This window comes from Sipha flava, unplaced genomic scaffold, assembly GCF_003268045.1.
Source record: "Sipha flava isolate LNK unplaced genomic scaffold, YSA_version1 129_pilon_pilon, whole genome shotgun sequence".
Classification (NCBI taxonomy): domain Eukaryota; kingdom Metazoa; phylum Arthropoda; class Insecta; order Hemiptera; family Aphididae; genus Sipha; species Sipha flava.
This window is the reverse complement of record NW_020271755.1, coordinates 1,706,403-1,724,193: the sequence shown is the minus strand read 5'-3', so window position 1 is coordinate 1,724,193 and position 17,791 is coordinate 1,706,403. Positions and strand designations below refer to the sequence as shown.

Genomic DNA, 17,791 nt, shown 5'->3' with positions numbered 1-17,791 from the left:
AAAAAACTATTGAATGGTTTAATCCGTTTTTCACCAACTATCTATTCAATATTCATGCAATAAAACACTCTTATTTATTAGATTAATTAGTTTATTTAATTTTATTTATTTATTTATTAGTTATCATAACTTACAATTTAAACATGTTAAACTATTAAGTGGTAAATACATACTATTCACTAATTTTAAAAATATTAATTCTACCAACTTCTTGACAGTACCCACTACCCACTACCCATTCATCACTACTAGTACCAATAGGAAAAATTGTCATTTATCAATTTGTATTTTGTACGAAATAAGTAATACATTATAAGTAACATTATTTTTAGAACAAATATCCGTATTAACCATATTAATCTAAACGAGGGGCAACCGAAGGCTACCAACAATACAACTAAAATAACTTTACCTCCACCCATCTTCATCAAAGGGGTTCTTGATTATATAGGCCTTGCAAAATCAATTTAAAGAAATCATCGGTTTTAATACCTTCTCGCAGGGCCGGCGTTAACTTTTGCGAGGCCCTGTGCAAAACTTATTTTACCGACAACAATAGTCACCTATAGCCTGTAGGCTGCAATTAATGGTGATAACGTGTAATCAGACTCGGTGGCAGCTGCACGCGATATCGAGTAATGAGTGATTAAATTTAAGAAATGCTATAAAATAAATCTTCTATGTATTCCGATTTCCATATTGTGCGGCATGCCGTACGGGTTGTCATTGGTGCATACATGACATTTTAAATATAATTTTGTTGATTTGTTAATTGGTTTTTTATTACATGCCAACGGATTTCTCTAGAAATCATAATCGCCAAGCGGATCCACAAATTTCACGTATATTTTATGAGATTTCAGTACAAAATGTTTTTCATTGAAAATTTTAAGCGCGAGGCCCTTGAAGGTGCGAGGTCCTAGACAAATGCCCTGTTTTGCCTCCCCCTAACGCCGACCCTGCCTTCTCGTGCCAATCGACTTCAACTTTCTAAAAATCCAAACTAATACCTCAGCAGTGGCGCACAGAAGTATTTTGAGAGCACATGCAGCTAAAAAAAGTTACCCACCCACCCACCCACCCACCAACCAATTTTTTTTTAAAAAAATAAAAAAAATGTCTGTTTAAATTGTTGTTTGTTACTATAATTAACTCTTAAAATAACTATAAATTTAAGAAATTAAGATTTATTATAATTAATTAAAATGAAGATGTGGTACACCCAGTGCCGTATAGGTATAATGTTTTTGTTATAATAATAATGTTATTTGCTTACCATACTCCATAATGTTTGGTATCCAAGTTGTCCAATTATATACCCACCCATACACCCGACCCTGACGAGATCACATGCAATTGCACCCTTTGGTAACCTATCTGGGCGCCACTGTACCCCAGATAACTACAGAAAAATCAGTCATCTATTTAAAAATATCAAGGCAAAGTTTTATACATATCAGCTTTAACCAGATAAACCTATATACCTTATGTGAAGATTTGATTGAAAGATCGATTGTAAGAAACTAAAAGAATCAAACGATGAAAATAAATTGCAGAAAATGTTTTTAACCAATGTATTTTATTAATCTTCTTAATATTTGTATAAATTTACGAGGTAATGTAAAGAGGATATTTAAAAAATCTGATTTAAAATTGTTTCCATATTATTGACACACTCTTTACCGGTTTTACTTCTATAAACCATAAGAAAAATATTTTTATTGTATTAAATGTTTATATTTTGGTATTTGATGACATACTCGAAGTATACTCTCAAAAAAATTAATAGGAACATCTTTGCTTCTACATATTCGACATTAGTGATTCAAGATGTTCTTGACTCATAGAGTTTTGCTTTCAACATTTTTAATTTTACCTTTAATAATTTATAAATTACACCTTAAATAAATTTTTTTCTAAAATTATTTTAATCGCGCGAAATAAATACCACACGTGTATTTTAGATACGGCCCGTCGGACGGTTGATTTGATGACGTTAAGTGTAAAACGTGACTTATATGCGGAAGTCATTGTCCGAGAACAATAATTGTTATTAAAATTACTTTTAGATCGCCAAAATTATTATTTTTATAACAACATATTTTTACACAATATGAAAAACATTTTTTTTTTTTGTTATGTGTACTAAAATTGTATTTATTTAATCTAATTCGATTTGTTCCCATTTCAGATTCAAGTTATAGTTGTTAGTAATGATAGCAGGTAATTTAGGGTATATAGAAAATTATTTAATATCCATGGACATAGTATATTTTATGTCTATAATAAATAATAGTTAACTTACACTAATGAGAAACTATAATTTAAACAATAGGTACCTGAATTTATTATTCTTTGCAAACAGTAAGTAATAAACTAACGTGTGATAAATAAATAAATATATATTTAATATAAAATTTTCAACATTATAAAACACTTATGATGTTTAAAGTCGAAAATATATTAAAGATATAGTATAAATGTCATTAAATCAGTGAACAAAAATTGTTCTTTGTTACTATGGCAATGTAGGTATATGATACTTTATATTATATCAATATATTTTAAACAACGTTCAAGGCCATATTGTATTATGATTATAAAAATATTCTTTGGAATTCTTTTTGTTTTATTATTATACTAATAAAAAAGCGAACACCTTTTATCAAATAAATTCAAATAAATTAGCAGTATTTTAAGCTAAGGTTTATCAAGACTTCCAACAATTCAAAATGCTATACATTTTTCATATTTGTTTATCCATAAATTATTAATTATTATTATTAAATATAAAATACATAAATCTTTAGTAAATATATGATTAAGATTTTGTTGGCACAACTATTTTCGTAGAATAAACATTGTTACACAGTATTATGATATTTTTAAATTAGAATTGTAACGATTGTAAGATGTACTATATAGGCAATTTTTATTAAATATTTCAAAATTATAATATTTAATTATTTTTTAAGAACTTTACTAGTGACCTCATGTTTTTATATTTTAGTTTAACTTTTAACTGTCATGAAATTGGTTCAAAAACATGTAGACGTACTTCTGATATAGCAGTACTAGGTACCTACATCGATAATTATACTTATTCAATAGTCTATAGAAAAAAAATAGTACCAAATGAAAAGTTTTAATGAACAAAACCTCTACGTATTATAAAACTTTTTAAAAAGTTTTCAGTGATTAATTTTATTGTACCTCTATTCGAAAAATAAAAGTTAAATTTATTCAAATTCGAATAGTATGTAAATGTATTGTGTTATTGCTTATAATGTAATGTACATATATACCATATCCACAGTGGCGGCGCGATGCGGGTTTTATTGAAGCAGTTTTTTCGTGACTAAAATGGGGTGGGTAGGTGGTGACAAAAAAGTTAAATATATAATTTGCACATGTAACATAAAATATTACTGCACATTATTTGGTTTGAACCCGTTAATGTTAATATTAATTGTAACTTGTGGCTTGTGATTTGAGTGGGAACTTGACACACGTAACTGCTTCATTGGAAAATAAATTTCGCCCTGACACTGCATCTATATGGACTAAAAATGTATAAAAAATTTATTTTAGAAATATATTTTAAACATTTACTTATCAATTGAATGTTGACGCACCATTTGCAGTCAAATAGTTTGTGTAATTGGAAAACGAAGGATAAGGGAAGTATTCTCTAAACAACTACTTCAAAATATATATTATCTATTAGATTTTTCCACTTAATATAGGTATTATTTAAGTGCAGAAAAAAAATCTTTTATCAAACATTCCACTTTAAACTAAATGCGCACAATATTTTTTGAACAACAATTTTTTCAATACATTAAGGCAATACTTATTTCTGTAATGTAAACTCCAATAACAACCATATAAAAATTAATCGAAAATAATCATATGTATTATATATACGCATTATATTATGAAAATTTGTTGCAGTATTAATAATTACAAATTGTTTAGTGCACGAGTCCTTATTTTTCCAACCTTATTTTACGGTAGGTCTAATGTAAGATATGCTTTGGCATCGGTGGGAGTGGATCATAATTTTTTAGAGTTATAGAAATGTAATTAAATAAATAAGAATAGATAAGATTTATTTAGATTTTAGAAAAATGTATTTTTATTTTTATAATTTTAAATTTGTTTAATTGAGATAAGAGTAAATTGTTTAATGAAAAGTTTGGAATTGCTTGTATTTACAATTTCTTGATAAATTGCATCAATCTTAGTTGTTCCAATCAATATCGTAGCTTGTAAATGTTCGTGGTTTAAGTTAGTTATACTTGGATATATTTAGATTTAACGTATTTTATTTATTGAAAACGTTTGTTCACATAATTAGATATTGAAATTATTTTATATGCACATATGTTGAGAGTTGGAATAATATTGACAAACATCAGTAAACTTGGGTGATCGGTTTGAAAAGATTGGTTAGATACCCCTGGTTTAGTGTATTACTTATTTCAGATTATATCAGAGTTACGTGAGTTATGAAAATGACATTTTTAAACGATTTATTCATTTTTTATTTGCTTACTCGAAGATAATAGTAGCACACGCATCATAGGACAATAATTTATGGGAGTATTGAAAACATATATTATTGGTAAGTAGGGGTGTTTAATGTCAAGTCAAGGTGATCATTAGCGTTATCACTCATGATCCGTTAAAATCGCGTGAAAATAACGTAAGTCGATAAACGCGCAGTTCTGAAAACGGTGATTTGTAGAAAAATAAATGATATGACTTGCAATGACGCGGCTACAACTGTAATAATACCATATTCGCGTACAGTTACATGCCGCCGTGTGCGTCGTAGACGGACACGTTAACCGATCGTTCACGACACGATGTCCGCGCCGATTATAAAATTAGGCGGTCGAATTGCTTATCATTTTATCAACTCCGTCGAGGCCGACGATTGTATTGCGCGACATTCGGTCTGTACAGGCCAAGAGCAACTTTGAGGTTGACCGAGTGACGGACAGAAGCGGAGTGGATGAGAGAGAGAGAGAGAGAGAGAGAGAGATTGAGAGAGAGAGAGTGAGAGAATGAGCGAGTGTGTGAGTGATCGGGTGAAAGTGAGTGAGAGTGAAGGGGGAAACACTGAAAAGGAAAACAATAGTCGGTTTGAGAGTTTTGCCGTCCGAGCGCCAGCTGCAGGGTCGTTTGTGCGTGCGCGTGTACATCGCCCCTCTCCCACGTCTCTCGTTGAGACATCGGTATCAGTGAGAGTAGACCGTGCAGACGGTCCTCGGCGCGGCAGTCGGTCAACGATTTTGTTCGTTGCGTTCACATTCTCGCTCGTCACTGCAACGATTAGACGTGCGTACGAGCGATTTCCGAAATTTCCGGCGGTACAACTGTTGCCTGCGTGCTCTGCCGAGTCGATTGAACCGCGTCCGCTCGTTGTACTTTTGCGAATCTCCCCTGGAACGGCCGTCATTCGCCGACGGTTATGATCGTTGACGCAGTACCGTCACTGCACACAACGTCTGCCCGACGTTCGTTCACGGTTTTCAGGTAGAGCCCCAACGTGGTACCAGCAAAACACGCGCACGTCGCTCGAAAGAAAACAGCGATCGTGCTCATCCGACAATAATCGCCGTGGTACGCCGCTTTACCACGATGAGCGTCGATCAGAGAAGCCATGTGTCCACGCGACTACAGGTCCATAACTGCGTCGTGCAGCCTCTGCTAACAGGTAAACGAAACCGTTGCGGAGGAAATAACGTCCGAGACTTAATGTTTTTCGTTGTCTCGTGTATGCTTTTCCATATGATCATTTCCGGGATCAATTGCCATTGCAATATCCGTCGACTAATGATGATTCGTGAATCGCAACGATTCATTCATGGTTCGAATAATATTTTACTTGCAAATATGTTAATGACGTTTCACATGCTGCACAAGGACTACGTTTTAAAACAATTATTGCTTAATAATACTGCGAAAAACGTCCGTACAGTTAACGTAAAGGCATCAAATTGAACATCTACCTACATCGTAATATATCGAGTTATATGCAGTGTGTTGTATTATATGATTTATGTTTGTGTAGTAGAAATTACAGTTAATATTCATTTTATTAGTATTCTTCTGTAACCGTGATGTTTCTAGTTCTAAATTATGTAGGTTATTAATTTATACTTCGATTATTACTTTTTTTAAAAAGTCACTTTACTGATTGACAAATAATAATTTGAAAATTATAACTATTTAAGTTAATAACTAAACTTGGGTCCTACCATTTTAATTATGTATAATTAATTAGCAGACATTCGGATAGAAAATTTAACTGTTAAATAAAATTAAAAAGCCATATTAAATATATTATATTAAATAGCCTATTTCAGTCCAATTATCTATTATCTTGATGGATTACTTAAAATTTCATATTTTACATCAAATTTTATTGTAGCTTATTTAAAATGTTATGTATTTATATATTTATTTGTAGGTTTTTAATAATTATCATTAAGAAAATGTATGTAAAATGTGAAACAATATGCAATTGATTAAGTTTTAAAGATATATTTATAGATTTTGTTTCTATATTACTAGTGTGATTTTTAAATTTTGAAAACTTCTTTAACAGAATCTCATAGTTATATTTGTTGTAGTTTTTTGATTTAATTAAAATTAAAAACTTAAATAGTTTCTGGTTTAATCAAGAGAATTATCCCGAGAATTACTGTACTTGACATTTTTTATCCGAATGTATTATGTATTGTTTATCAGATTTATATCAAATTACAATGGCTTATGCATATTGGAAATCAGAAAAAACATCAGATACTGCTGTATTTGATTTATTCTTTCGCCAGAATCCATTTCAGGGCGAGTTTACTATATTTGGCGGCTTAGAGGAATGTTTAAGATTTTTGGAAAATTTCAATTATTCTGATAGTGGTAAGTTATATTTAAACTTTTGTAAATTTAACACATATAGATTATTGGTTCACCATTAATTACAATTTTTATTTATTGTTGATAAAAAAAATGTATATAAATTGTTCTATTTTTTAAATTAATTTTTTTCTTAAAATTCTAAAAGTGATATTAAACTAAATAGTGTATTCATTTATATTAAAAGTTGTAATTTGGTTGGATTAGTTATTTTTGTTTAAACTGTATTGCTTAGTAATTTAAATTATCAAATAATTTATTAATAAAATAGTTATAAATTATGTTTGGATACATTGATGTATTTTATATAATATAAATGATTATTATACTTCTAAAGTTAGAATTCTAACTTAGTTATAATTCTAAAGTATCATGTTTATGTATTACCTTACCACTTATCAAATAATGGATTATACAGCTTTATTAATTACAAGTAGATAGTAAGTATTTGATTTTTTAATAACCTTATGCTCTGTAGTTAAAATTTAAGAATTGTATTGTAAAATTAACATTCCCTTTGTATTCTAGCTTAAATCCATAATTTCTTTTAGATTTGGATAGTTAAAATAATTTTTTTACATTTTAAATTTAAATTATTTTAGAAGCAATTTATTATTTTTCATATTTTCATGTTAACTTATTAGTTATTTATTGGTAATATATGAATGACTGATTAACTATATTTAATATATATTTTAAAGTCTCAGTTTATAGTTGACCTCTTAAACAATTTAAAATAAATAGTATAAGCTAATATTTATTTTAATTGAATTGTCTTCTTTTTACGTAATTACCTTATACTGATAAAAAATGTTCTCATAGTATTGTTTTACTATTTAACATACTTGCATTAAGATTAAACCGTACAATATTTAATTGCTTAATGATTTGATTAAATAATCAGTAAGTAAAGAACAATTATGTATAGTTTGTTTATTCAATATATATATATATTTATTTATTTATTTGTCACTTGATATTTAAAAAGAATTGGAAAACAGATTATTGTGTTTTTCAGATATTGAATACTTAAAAACAGCATTACCACCAACAATTGAACAGTCCTTTTTTGCATATTTGAAGGAATTAACAGCTAAAGATGTGAAACTGTATGCAATTGATGAAGGCTCAGTTGTATTTCCAAGGTAGTTAAAAAGGAAATGTGAAATATTTATTTATCTTGTGTTTTATTGACACTGTTATATAAAACAGGTTTGAGATATGCGTATAAAATAAATAATTATTGTGTTGTACTGTATTGTATAATTTTTAAATTTGGGTCATCAATGTTAAATAACCTTTTTTATATTTTAAAGTATAAATATAAATTATGTACGCCTAAAAAACCAGTACAACATATATTGTTTGAAAGGAATAATACAATTTTTTATTTTTCATTCATTTGATTATTTAAATAAAATGTTTTATAATTTTTTAAAAAATAACAATATTTATTTATTTCTACAATCATGGATTATTATACTTCCAATTTTTTATAGATCTATGTTAGTAAATAAGAAACGGTACTGGTTTGTTATAGCCCCGCCATGGCGAGTGAAAACTTTAGAGCCTTGTCACCCATATAACAATAAATATAAAATAGTTAGTAATCTAACAATTTGATGAAAGGTGTATTAATAACATCAACAATGGGTGTTTGGTGGTATATGCCGTGAAACTAAAGAATGTTTCACAGTTAGTGTGCCAAATAGATCAGAAGGTTCATTGATACCTGTCATTAACCAATATATTAGACATGGTTCTACAATTTTTTCTGACAGCTAGAAAGCTTATGCTAATTTGATACAACATGGATTTCAACATAATCAAGTTAATCATAGATATAATTTCGTGGATCCTAAGTCAGGAGCCCACACACAAAACGTCAAGAGAATGTGGGGTTCGGCCAAATGGGGCAACAAATAACATAAAGGTATTGACAGATATTTTTTAGACTCTTATGTGGCGATCAAAACTGAACAATAGTGATCCGTTTGTCATCATCTTAAAAGATATAGCTGAATTTTGGGAATCACAGAAACCATAATTTTTAACACTATATGAATAAATAAATTCATTTTTATATTCATTGTTATATTTACATTTATATTAATATAGTTTTCATCAAATTGTTAGATTACTATTTTATATTTTTATTTATTGTTATATGGGTGGCTATAACAAATCAGTACCTAAGAAACTTTTATGTTAAGTCTTATAAAATTGAAATATTAAAAATGAAGTAATTTATAGAAAGTATACTAATAAATGTTTCAATTGAATTTTTTTTTTTTTTATTATATACATATATTTATGGTACATTACTGCATTAACTATGTATGTTTCTCATTCTGTTAGTAACTAAAGCTTATTATGTTCATAATTTATAAACTATAGTGTTTAAGAAATAAATATTAATAAATACAATTTTAGAAATATCATAATATTTTCAGAGTGCCTTTAATTCGAGTTGAAGGACCTTTAATTGTAGTTCAACTGCTAGAAACTACTTTATTAACATTGGTCAACTTTTCTAGGTATTTATTTTTATAAAATATTTAAATTTAAAATTAAAAAATAATTGTTAAAACTTTTTTAGCTTAATGGCAACAAATGCTGCTAGGTACAGAATGGCAGCAGGTGATAATGTATCGTTATTAGAATTTGGTTTAAGGCGAGCTCAAGGACCAGATGGTGGTTTGTCGGCTTCTAAATATGCATATATTGGTGTGTACTTTTTACCTTACTCTAATAACTTACTATAACAAAAATTACATTATCAATTATTTCAATCACAATTTGTGAGTGCTGGGTACTGGTTGAACTTGTTATTGATTGCAATATGAGCAATGTTAGACGGTGACTGGTACCAAATGAATTGTGAATGTATATATGTTGTATTATCCAACAGTAATCAACACTAAACTTGAACTCAAAATTATTTTTTATTGTGTAATTTTATCACGAACACCTTAAGCTACTAATAATTTATTTTTTAAAACTTAATATTTAGTTTCTAACAGCATTAACATTTTATTTTATTTAAATAATAAAAAATACATAGTTACTTATTTAATAAGTAATTCTAGTGTTTTAATTATTAATGGTTATAGATCATATAAATTCAATACATATTTCAAGAAAGTTAAAAAAAAATGTAGTACTGATAAAAAATTCTAGATATGTTGGATGATTTTTGTGCATGTTAATTTTTATAATGCTTTATTAAGATATTTTTTCAAATTTTGGTTTATGGAAAATGTGTTTGTACCATTACATTATATTTTCCCATGAATTATTTTTTTGTACTTCTTAAAGAGTATCCTGTGACATTATTAACTTTTGTTTTTCAAATGGAAATACCATTTTTTTTTACATAAATAATTATTTAATTAGTTAAACAATGAGTTTATATATAGAAATAATTAAATGCATAGCCTAATATTTTTTGAATTTATACCTGATGATAAAATTTTAACTCAAATCACATTGCTCATATAATAATATTCCAGACTATGCACTTATTTATTTATTTTTTACAAATATTAACTATTTACTAATTTTTGTTTTATTTTATTATTTAAATTTAAATAATTCTGAAATAACTGATCTAAATGTTGATTAGGTTACATCAACAATTTCAAAAAAATTAATTGCATAATTTACATTTACATTTACATTTCCATCAAATATGCAATAATACTTTTAATAATAATAATTATGTTATTTATATCGAATATTTAAGATCAAAATAACTTAAAAGAAAAATTATATTTTACATTTATTTTTTTATTTTTGTATGCTTAGGATAATGATTGGCTGATTAATAGTTTTTAATTTGTAATTTTATTGTAGATAAATTATTAACTCTTAAAATGAATTGAGAGTAAAGATATATTTAAATTGTAATCTAAGAATAAAATAAGATGAATTTTTTTACTTCCCAATTAAATTTCTTGAATGAATGCCAAAGTTATTATTATTATTGATGAACAGCAATTCAAGTAACAATACCAACAAAAACAACCTATATTGACTCAATCTTAATTTTTAATAAGCTATAGATATATTTAAAAATTTTAATTAAAATTTGAATTTTTATTTTTGTACTGTATGTATATGTCAATTATATTCAATATATATAGAATACTTTTTGTCTTTTAATTTAATTGAGGATAAATAAAAGTGATCTCGGTATGGTACAAATTATTTGAGTTGCGATTAACTTGAAATAGTTTAAATGTATATTTGACGTTTGTAGACCATTAGTTTTGGTAAAATTGGGTTGAATGTTATTATAGTTAAAATACTTTGTTGAACTTTGATAAAATGTTATTTTATACCTTCATATATTATACATATAAGTATTTATTTTTATATATTTAAATTTAATGACTAATTAAACAATTTTGAGTAGATTTAAGTTTATTTTATACTTTATTTCAAAACAGAATTAACCCTACACATTTTTTGTCTCTTCAATATGTTCATCAATTGATTTATCAGTGGTGTAGTGCTCTTGAAAGTCAAGTGAGATTGCTATACAGCATATATAATATAAATAATAATATTTAAATATTAATAATCAAAGTGTAATTTGGATAATAAAACTAAATAATCAAATAAAATGATAAAGTCATTTTTATAAGAAAAATTTGATTAATTATTTTTCTATAATTAACATTTAATTGTAAGTCATACCTATTATTACATTTGATATTTAATAAGATATTCTAGTAAGTTCTTTAGTTGAAGAAGTTGTGTATGTAAAATTTTATCTATATAATTTTTTATTCACCAGGTACTACACTATGTTCCTTCCATTTAAATATATGATAACTGAGGGTTAGAATAAAATTACTTTTAACAGTTAAAACTTTAAAATAATATCATAAATTTAAAATTGATTTTTCCTTGATTTATTAATGGTCAGAGATTCTTTTAAGATTACTTGTAATATTACACTTAATTTATATTACATTATAATGTTATACCTTTGGTGCCATTACTGGTCGCTTAAATACAAGAAATATTTTTATTTTATTGTAATGTAATAAATGTAATAGTAAGTTTTTTATTAATTTTTATCTAACAATTAATTTAATTTATTTATAGTTTAAAATCAGTGTATTTGATATTATTAAATGTTTTTTTTTTTTTTTTTTTTAGGAGGATTTGATGGAACAAGTAATTTACTTGCCGGAAAAATGTTCAATATACCTGTAAAAGGAACTCATGCTCATGCATATATAACATCATTTTCTAATCCTAGTGAACTGAAAACAAAGGTACTTTATTACATAATATTTTCACTAATTATTATTGAATTTATTTAAAATTAATTCTAAATTTATTAATATGTTCCAAAATTTTTGAAAAGTTATTCAATATTTTAATAAATTAAATGAAAAATTAGAAAACAATTATTCTTTATTTCAAGTTTAAAATAAAATTATTTTCCATGCTTATTTAATTTTTTTCTTGAATAATTTTTAAATTGGTTATATTTTATTGGTTCCAAGAATTTCTTCTGTAGTATATATATCATTCACGGATTTAAATAGCTCATCCTAATGAATAATTCTAAACTCACATTATGAATAAGTTCAATATTTAGGTTGTCTATATCTGTTTCTTTACATGCTTTCATTAACTTTAAAGGTTTTGTTGAATTTGTCTCTTAATAGTAGTTTTTGCATATCTGGATTATTGTTATTATTGAAAATGGCTGTTTCTCCTTCTTCATATAAAGCATTAAAATATTGTTTCCATATTGTTGCTATTTTGTCACTGTCTAATATCAACTTTTTATCTTTGTTTCTTATTTTGCTAATTCTTTTCATTTTTCCTTTGAAGAAATTCTAAATGGTGTTAAATGCTTGATCCACCTTGTTATTCCTAAGCAATTGTTCTACTTCATAGCACTTTTCTTTTAACCATTTTTCTTTTTTGAATTTGACTTATCTATTAACTTTAAGTTTTTATATCTCTTTATTCCATAATTATCTTAAGAATTCTTATACTTCCTTTTTTTTTCAATATCTCTAAAAAAGTTAATGTTCTTCAATGGTTTCCTAAGCTCAGATGAGTCTCTTTCTAATGTTTTACTGGCTGTATTATATATGACATCTTTTATTTTATTCAATTTATCTTCAGTGGTATCACTTGATAGTAGTGGATTTAATTTGAAATTTATATTTGTGTAGAATTTTCTTTTTCGCCTTTGTCCCAACTATTTGGGGTTGGTCACCCTTGTCCTTAATCTTCTCTCGTTTCAATTTTCTACATCCCCTACCCAAATACACACTAATAGCTTTAATATAATTCTTAGTTGTATCCAACCATCACTTTTTTGACTTGTATATGAGCATATAATATTTATCTTGTATTAAATTAATTTTTTTAGACACTTATTAATTTGAATAATGGTAAAGAACAAGATTTAATTGATTTGACTTTATCATGGCGCACTACACTATCAACTCTTTTAAACATATCTGAAAGCCAAGCATCTGATGGAGAACTAGCAGCTCTTGTTTCATTTGCCATTGCTTTTCCTGAAGGTTTTATAGCACTCATAGACACTTATGATGTAAACAAGTGAGTGTTAATGTTTTTTTAAATTAAATATTAAATGATTCATTAGATGGATATTTTTTTTACATTGTTTGTAATGCTTTAAATGTAACTTTTGGGATACTTAAAGGTAAAAAATTGATTGATTTTCATAAGTAAAATATTAAACCATTTTTAATATTAATCGAAGTATTTTATTACTAATTTAAGCTATAATATTTTATACTTAAATATTTAAATAGTATTCTCATTTGTAACTCATTGGAAAGACATTTTTATTGTTATAAATAATATAACTGAGAAGACTGATATTGTTGAAATGTCTCTTTTGAATATTCCAAAAGTTAGATATAAATATATATACCTTGTGTTGACTAATTTAGGAAATACTGAATTTCTCAATCAGATTACATCGGAATAAATCGAATTATTTTTTACAAGCAAGTGTTACATGAATAACACATTTATAGACACATTTCAAAATTTTTTAATTTCGGTATGTGCACACGCAATACATTTGTTGTTTTTTTTTTTTTAAAAATAGCAACATCTATTTTGAACACTATATTCGTATAGGCTTATTTTTTAAAGTAATTTTGATACATTAACTATGGTTTTAAATTCTAAAATGACTGAATAACAGCCTTTTCAATTTAAAAAAATAATACATTTTTAAAATCCATAAAACCATTGATACATTTTTTATTATTGGTTTCTTTTTGAATATTTTTAGGTATTTTTTTTTATATGTTATTAACAAGATCAATTTAATATGAAAACAAAATTATTTATTAAAAAAATAGACTTACCGGAATATGATGTTTAAAATAGACGTTGCTATAAAAAAAAAATACATATAAAAAATCAGGTGCATACCAAAATTATAAAAATGTTGAATGTTTTTATAAACATGTATTTATATACCATTAGTTTGTAAAAAAAATTTGATTTATTCCACTGTAATTCAGCTGAGAAATTTAATGTTCTCTAAATTGGTGTAATATATTGATATAAATAAAATTAAATAAAATGTAAAAGGCGTATCATTTGTAGCTTAGAAGTTTTTGATACTAGAAAAATTGTACATTACGTTATTAGGACTATGTGTACCAATAAAATAAAAGATTGCCCCAAGCGTTTCATTAAATTTCAAGATTTCATTTTCCTTTAAAAATTAGAACATAGTAATAAAATTAAAATTCAAACCTACAAAAATTAGTTGGTGTTTTTTCTGTTCTAAATATTACAGGTGGCATTTCTTAGGACCAAAACAGTTACCTGTCATTTCAAGTTTTGGGTAAGAATTCCCATCATCTGTTATTCGCATGTGTTTGACCTTGGGAGGAATGCTGATCGCTTTTATATTTGTTAACTCTAAATATAATAATATCTATGAGTAAATTGGTATTCCATATCCATACTTCACTTATGTCCATTATAAATTTTACATTTACAGTATGTAAAATCCACAAATCATTGTTGGTCGTAAATGCATGCTTGATTAGGTACAATGGTTCGCACTGGTTCAATATAATAACAATTTAAATAAATAGTTATAGAGTTATATATTTACTTAAAATGATAGTTATTTTAATTGTTTATTTTTTAATTTTTAGGAGTGGTATCTTAAATTTTTGTGCAGTAGCGCTGGCATTAAATGATCTTGGATACAAAGCTATTGGTGTTAGGATTGATAGTGGTGATTTGGCATATTTGTCAAATAAATCTCGTGAGACTTTTGTCAAAATTGCAAAAGAGTAAGTTTATTAAAATAAAAAAATTTAATTGAGTACAAGTCCAGTTAATTAAGTATAACGTAATGTTAGGTTTAATATACCTTGGTTTGCTAATTTAACCATAATTGCATCAAATGATATAAATGAAGAAACTATTTGGAGTTTAAATGACCAGAAACATAGTATTGACTGCTTTGGAATTGGGACACATTTAGGTAAATTATAAATAAAATTTTAAATAACAATGTACTAAATTATTTGAATTAAGTTACATGCCAAAGACAACCAGCTCTAGGTTGTGTGTATAAATTAGTTGAAGTAAATGGGATGCCTCGTATCAAATTAAGTCAAGATGGTAGCAAAATTACAATGCCTGGAAAAAAAAATGCATTTAGGTTGTATGGTGGTGATGGTAAGTTAATAGAAATAAATTTGGTTGTTTTTTTTTCTATTCTATTCAATTTATATTTTTAGGATTTGCTTTAATAGACTTGTTGCAAAAGTCTGTTGAAAATTTACCTGTTGCCAAAACAAAACTTCTTTGCAGACATCCATTTGATCAAAAGAAACGAGCATTTGTTGTACCTTCTGAAATACAGCCGTTATACAAAGTAAAGTTATATTTCATAGTATTTTAAAAACCTATATATTTGTAAATAATTAAATATGTTATATACCTAGCTCTATTGGGAAAATGGCCACATAATGCAAAGGTTACCAGATTTAAAAGAAATTCGAGAACATGTTAAAGAATCATTAAGAACAATACGCCCTGACATAAAAAGAAATCTAAATCCTACGCCTTATAAAGTAAACAATACTTTAAATGAAATATTATTTTTTTGAATATTTATTTATCTTTAAATAATTAGGTATCCGTGTCAGATGATCTGTATGAATTTATGCATGAATTGTGGATGCAAAACACTCCCATTGGAGAATTGTCTTGATGTGATGCTTAACTTTTTGAAGACGACAACTTAATGACCCTAATAGTCAAATTGAGTTATAGTTTATATAAAAAATACTTAAATTATACAAAAAACATTTTAGTTTATTTTTAGAACTCACCATTTGTTAGATATTCATGGCACATATGTGTGCCTATTGTCCACAAAGGTTATATTTTGTAACAAATATCAAAACAATTTTAAAAACTTTTAACATATTTAAATTAGATATTATAATAGGTATAAATAAGATTACATTTTATATTTAAAAAACTGGATCTTCTTTTAATACAAATTAAATACAAATCTAATAAAAATTACAAAATAATTTAATATCATTCGAAAAAAATATAAAATTATTACTTTTTTTTTTAAATTTATATGTGTTGAATAGCTAAACAGTTTCTAGTACCTATTTGTAAAACAATGGAATATTACAAGTTGTGCATACTGTGTTTGATCTATTATAAATTCCTTTGAATGTTCATATTTTACATCTTTATTAGTAACGTCAATAAAAATATAGACTACAAATAAAGATAATATTGGTATCTATTGTAAATTCATAAATAATCAACGTTTGCGAAAAAATTGGTACATAATGCCATGTCGGTGTGCCACAAACTTAAGAAAGCATTAGTAACTTGGGAATTTTACTAATATTTTAAAAAGTTATACTAAATAATCAAGTAATTCTCGGAGAGTAAATATATTGAAGAAATATTAAGCGTGATGACTTCCAATTAATTACAAATATTAGTAATCGTGTAAAAATGGACTTTTTGAATTTATGATTGAAGTCAAAAGAACTTTAAGTAAAATAGTTACAGTTATATATATAGCTCTATCTATAACCTTTACTTTAAGACTGTGAAAAAAAAATTAAGTAATTAGTTTTTTTGTAAAAAACAAAATTGGCACATATGTGTGTTTTCAAAGGGTCTAATATAGTTAGTTTAGTTAGTCTGGTCTATTATAGTTGTCGTCTTCAATGGGTTAAACTAATTCTACCAGCAGTTACCAGATGCTAAAAATAATGTCACACGCTTGAAAGTGCACTATACTTATACATAATATTTTTGAGTTGTTAAATTATAACTTATGAAATGTATAGAGGTTCTTCAATAATTTCTGGATTTATGTGGATAATATGAGTATGGTTCATACATTTATATTTAGGTGCCAATTTATACACGACTTGTGCACATATATTTAATATTTGTGCACAAGTCTTGTATAAATTTTATGATAATAATACTGAATGGTTAGGTATATTTTTGTGACTAGTAGTCAATAAAATTTAAAATATTTCAACCCAACACTGGCTATGGTAATTTTAAATTTAAATTATTTTTGACATGAGCTTTATATTTTTATGAATATTTTTTCTAAAATTAATTTCTATGAGGAATTATTACATTTAAAAAGGAACAAACATAAATTGAATAATTTCTAGTCTTGACAATAATGATTTATACAAATATGTATCATAATTTTTTGTGGATTTTATGGTCACGCATTATGCTATGACACCATTTTTAACTGTATAGTTAATAATATTGACACCAGTGTAATATTATGGCATTCCTCTTATGTTTT

General features: G+C 26.2%; 1 protein-coding gene across 2 annotated transcripts; it reads left to right on the top strand.

Annotated features, from left to right (window-relative positions):
- The first annotated feature begins 5,235 nt into the window (after positions 1–5,235).
- Positions 5,236–16,287, top strand: LOC112694429 (nicotinate phosphoribosyltransferase). Of its 2 annotated transcripts, XM_025569890.1 has the most exons (14): positions 5,236–5,725; positions 6,763–6,933; positions 7,949–8,075; positions 9,384–9,467; positions 9,530–9,657; positions 12,100–12,218; positions 13,337–13,530; positions 14,756–14,803; positions 15,123–15,263; positions 15,333–15,457; positions 15,511–15,654; positions 15,717–15,853; positions 15,924–16,052; positions 16,115–16,287. In XM_025569890.1, the coding sequence occupies exons 1-14, from the start codon at positions 5,650–5,652 to the stop codon at positions 16,190–16,192; spliced, it is 1,701 nt and encodes a 566-aa protein (XP_025425675.1). In that variant the 5' UTR covers positions 5,236–5,649; the 3' UTR covers positions 16,193–16,287. The 2 variants fall into 2 exon arrangements, with proteins under 2 accessions (XP_025425675.1, XP_025425676.1); XM_025569891.1 differs by lacking the exon at positions 14,756–14,803.
- The last annotated feature ends 1,504 nt before the right edge of the window (positions 16,288–17,791 follow it).

Bases quoted from the DNA above. Each gene is read 5' to 3' on its own strand.
- LOC112694429 (XM_025569890.1), top strand. From the start codon at position 5,650: ATGAGCGTCGATCAGAGAAGCCATGTGTCCACGCGACTACAGGTCCAT. The intron at 8,076-9,383 runs GTAGTTAAAAAG...TAATATTTTCAG, and splicing joins GGCTCAGTTGTATTTCCAAG to AGTGCCTTTAATTCGAGTTG. The intron at 13,531-14,755 runs GTGAGTGTTAAT...TAAATATTACAG, and splicing joins GACACTTATGATGTAAACAA to GTGGCATTTCTTAGGACCAA.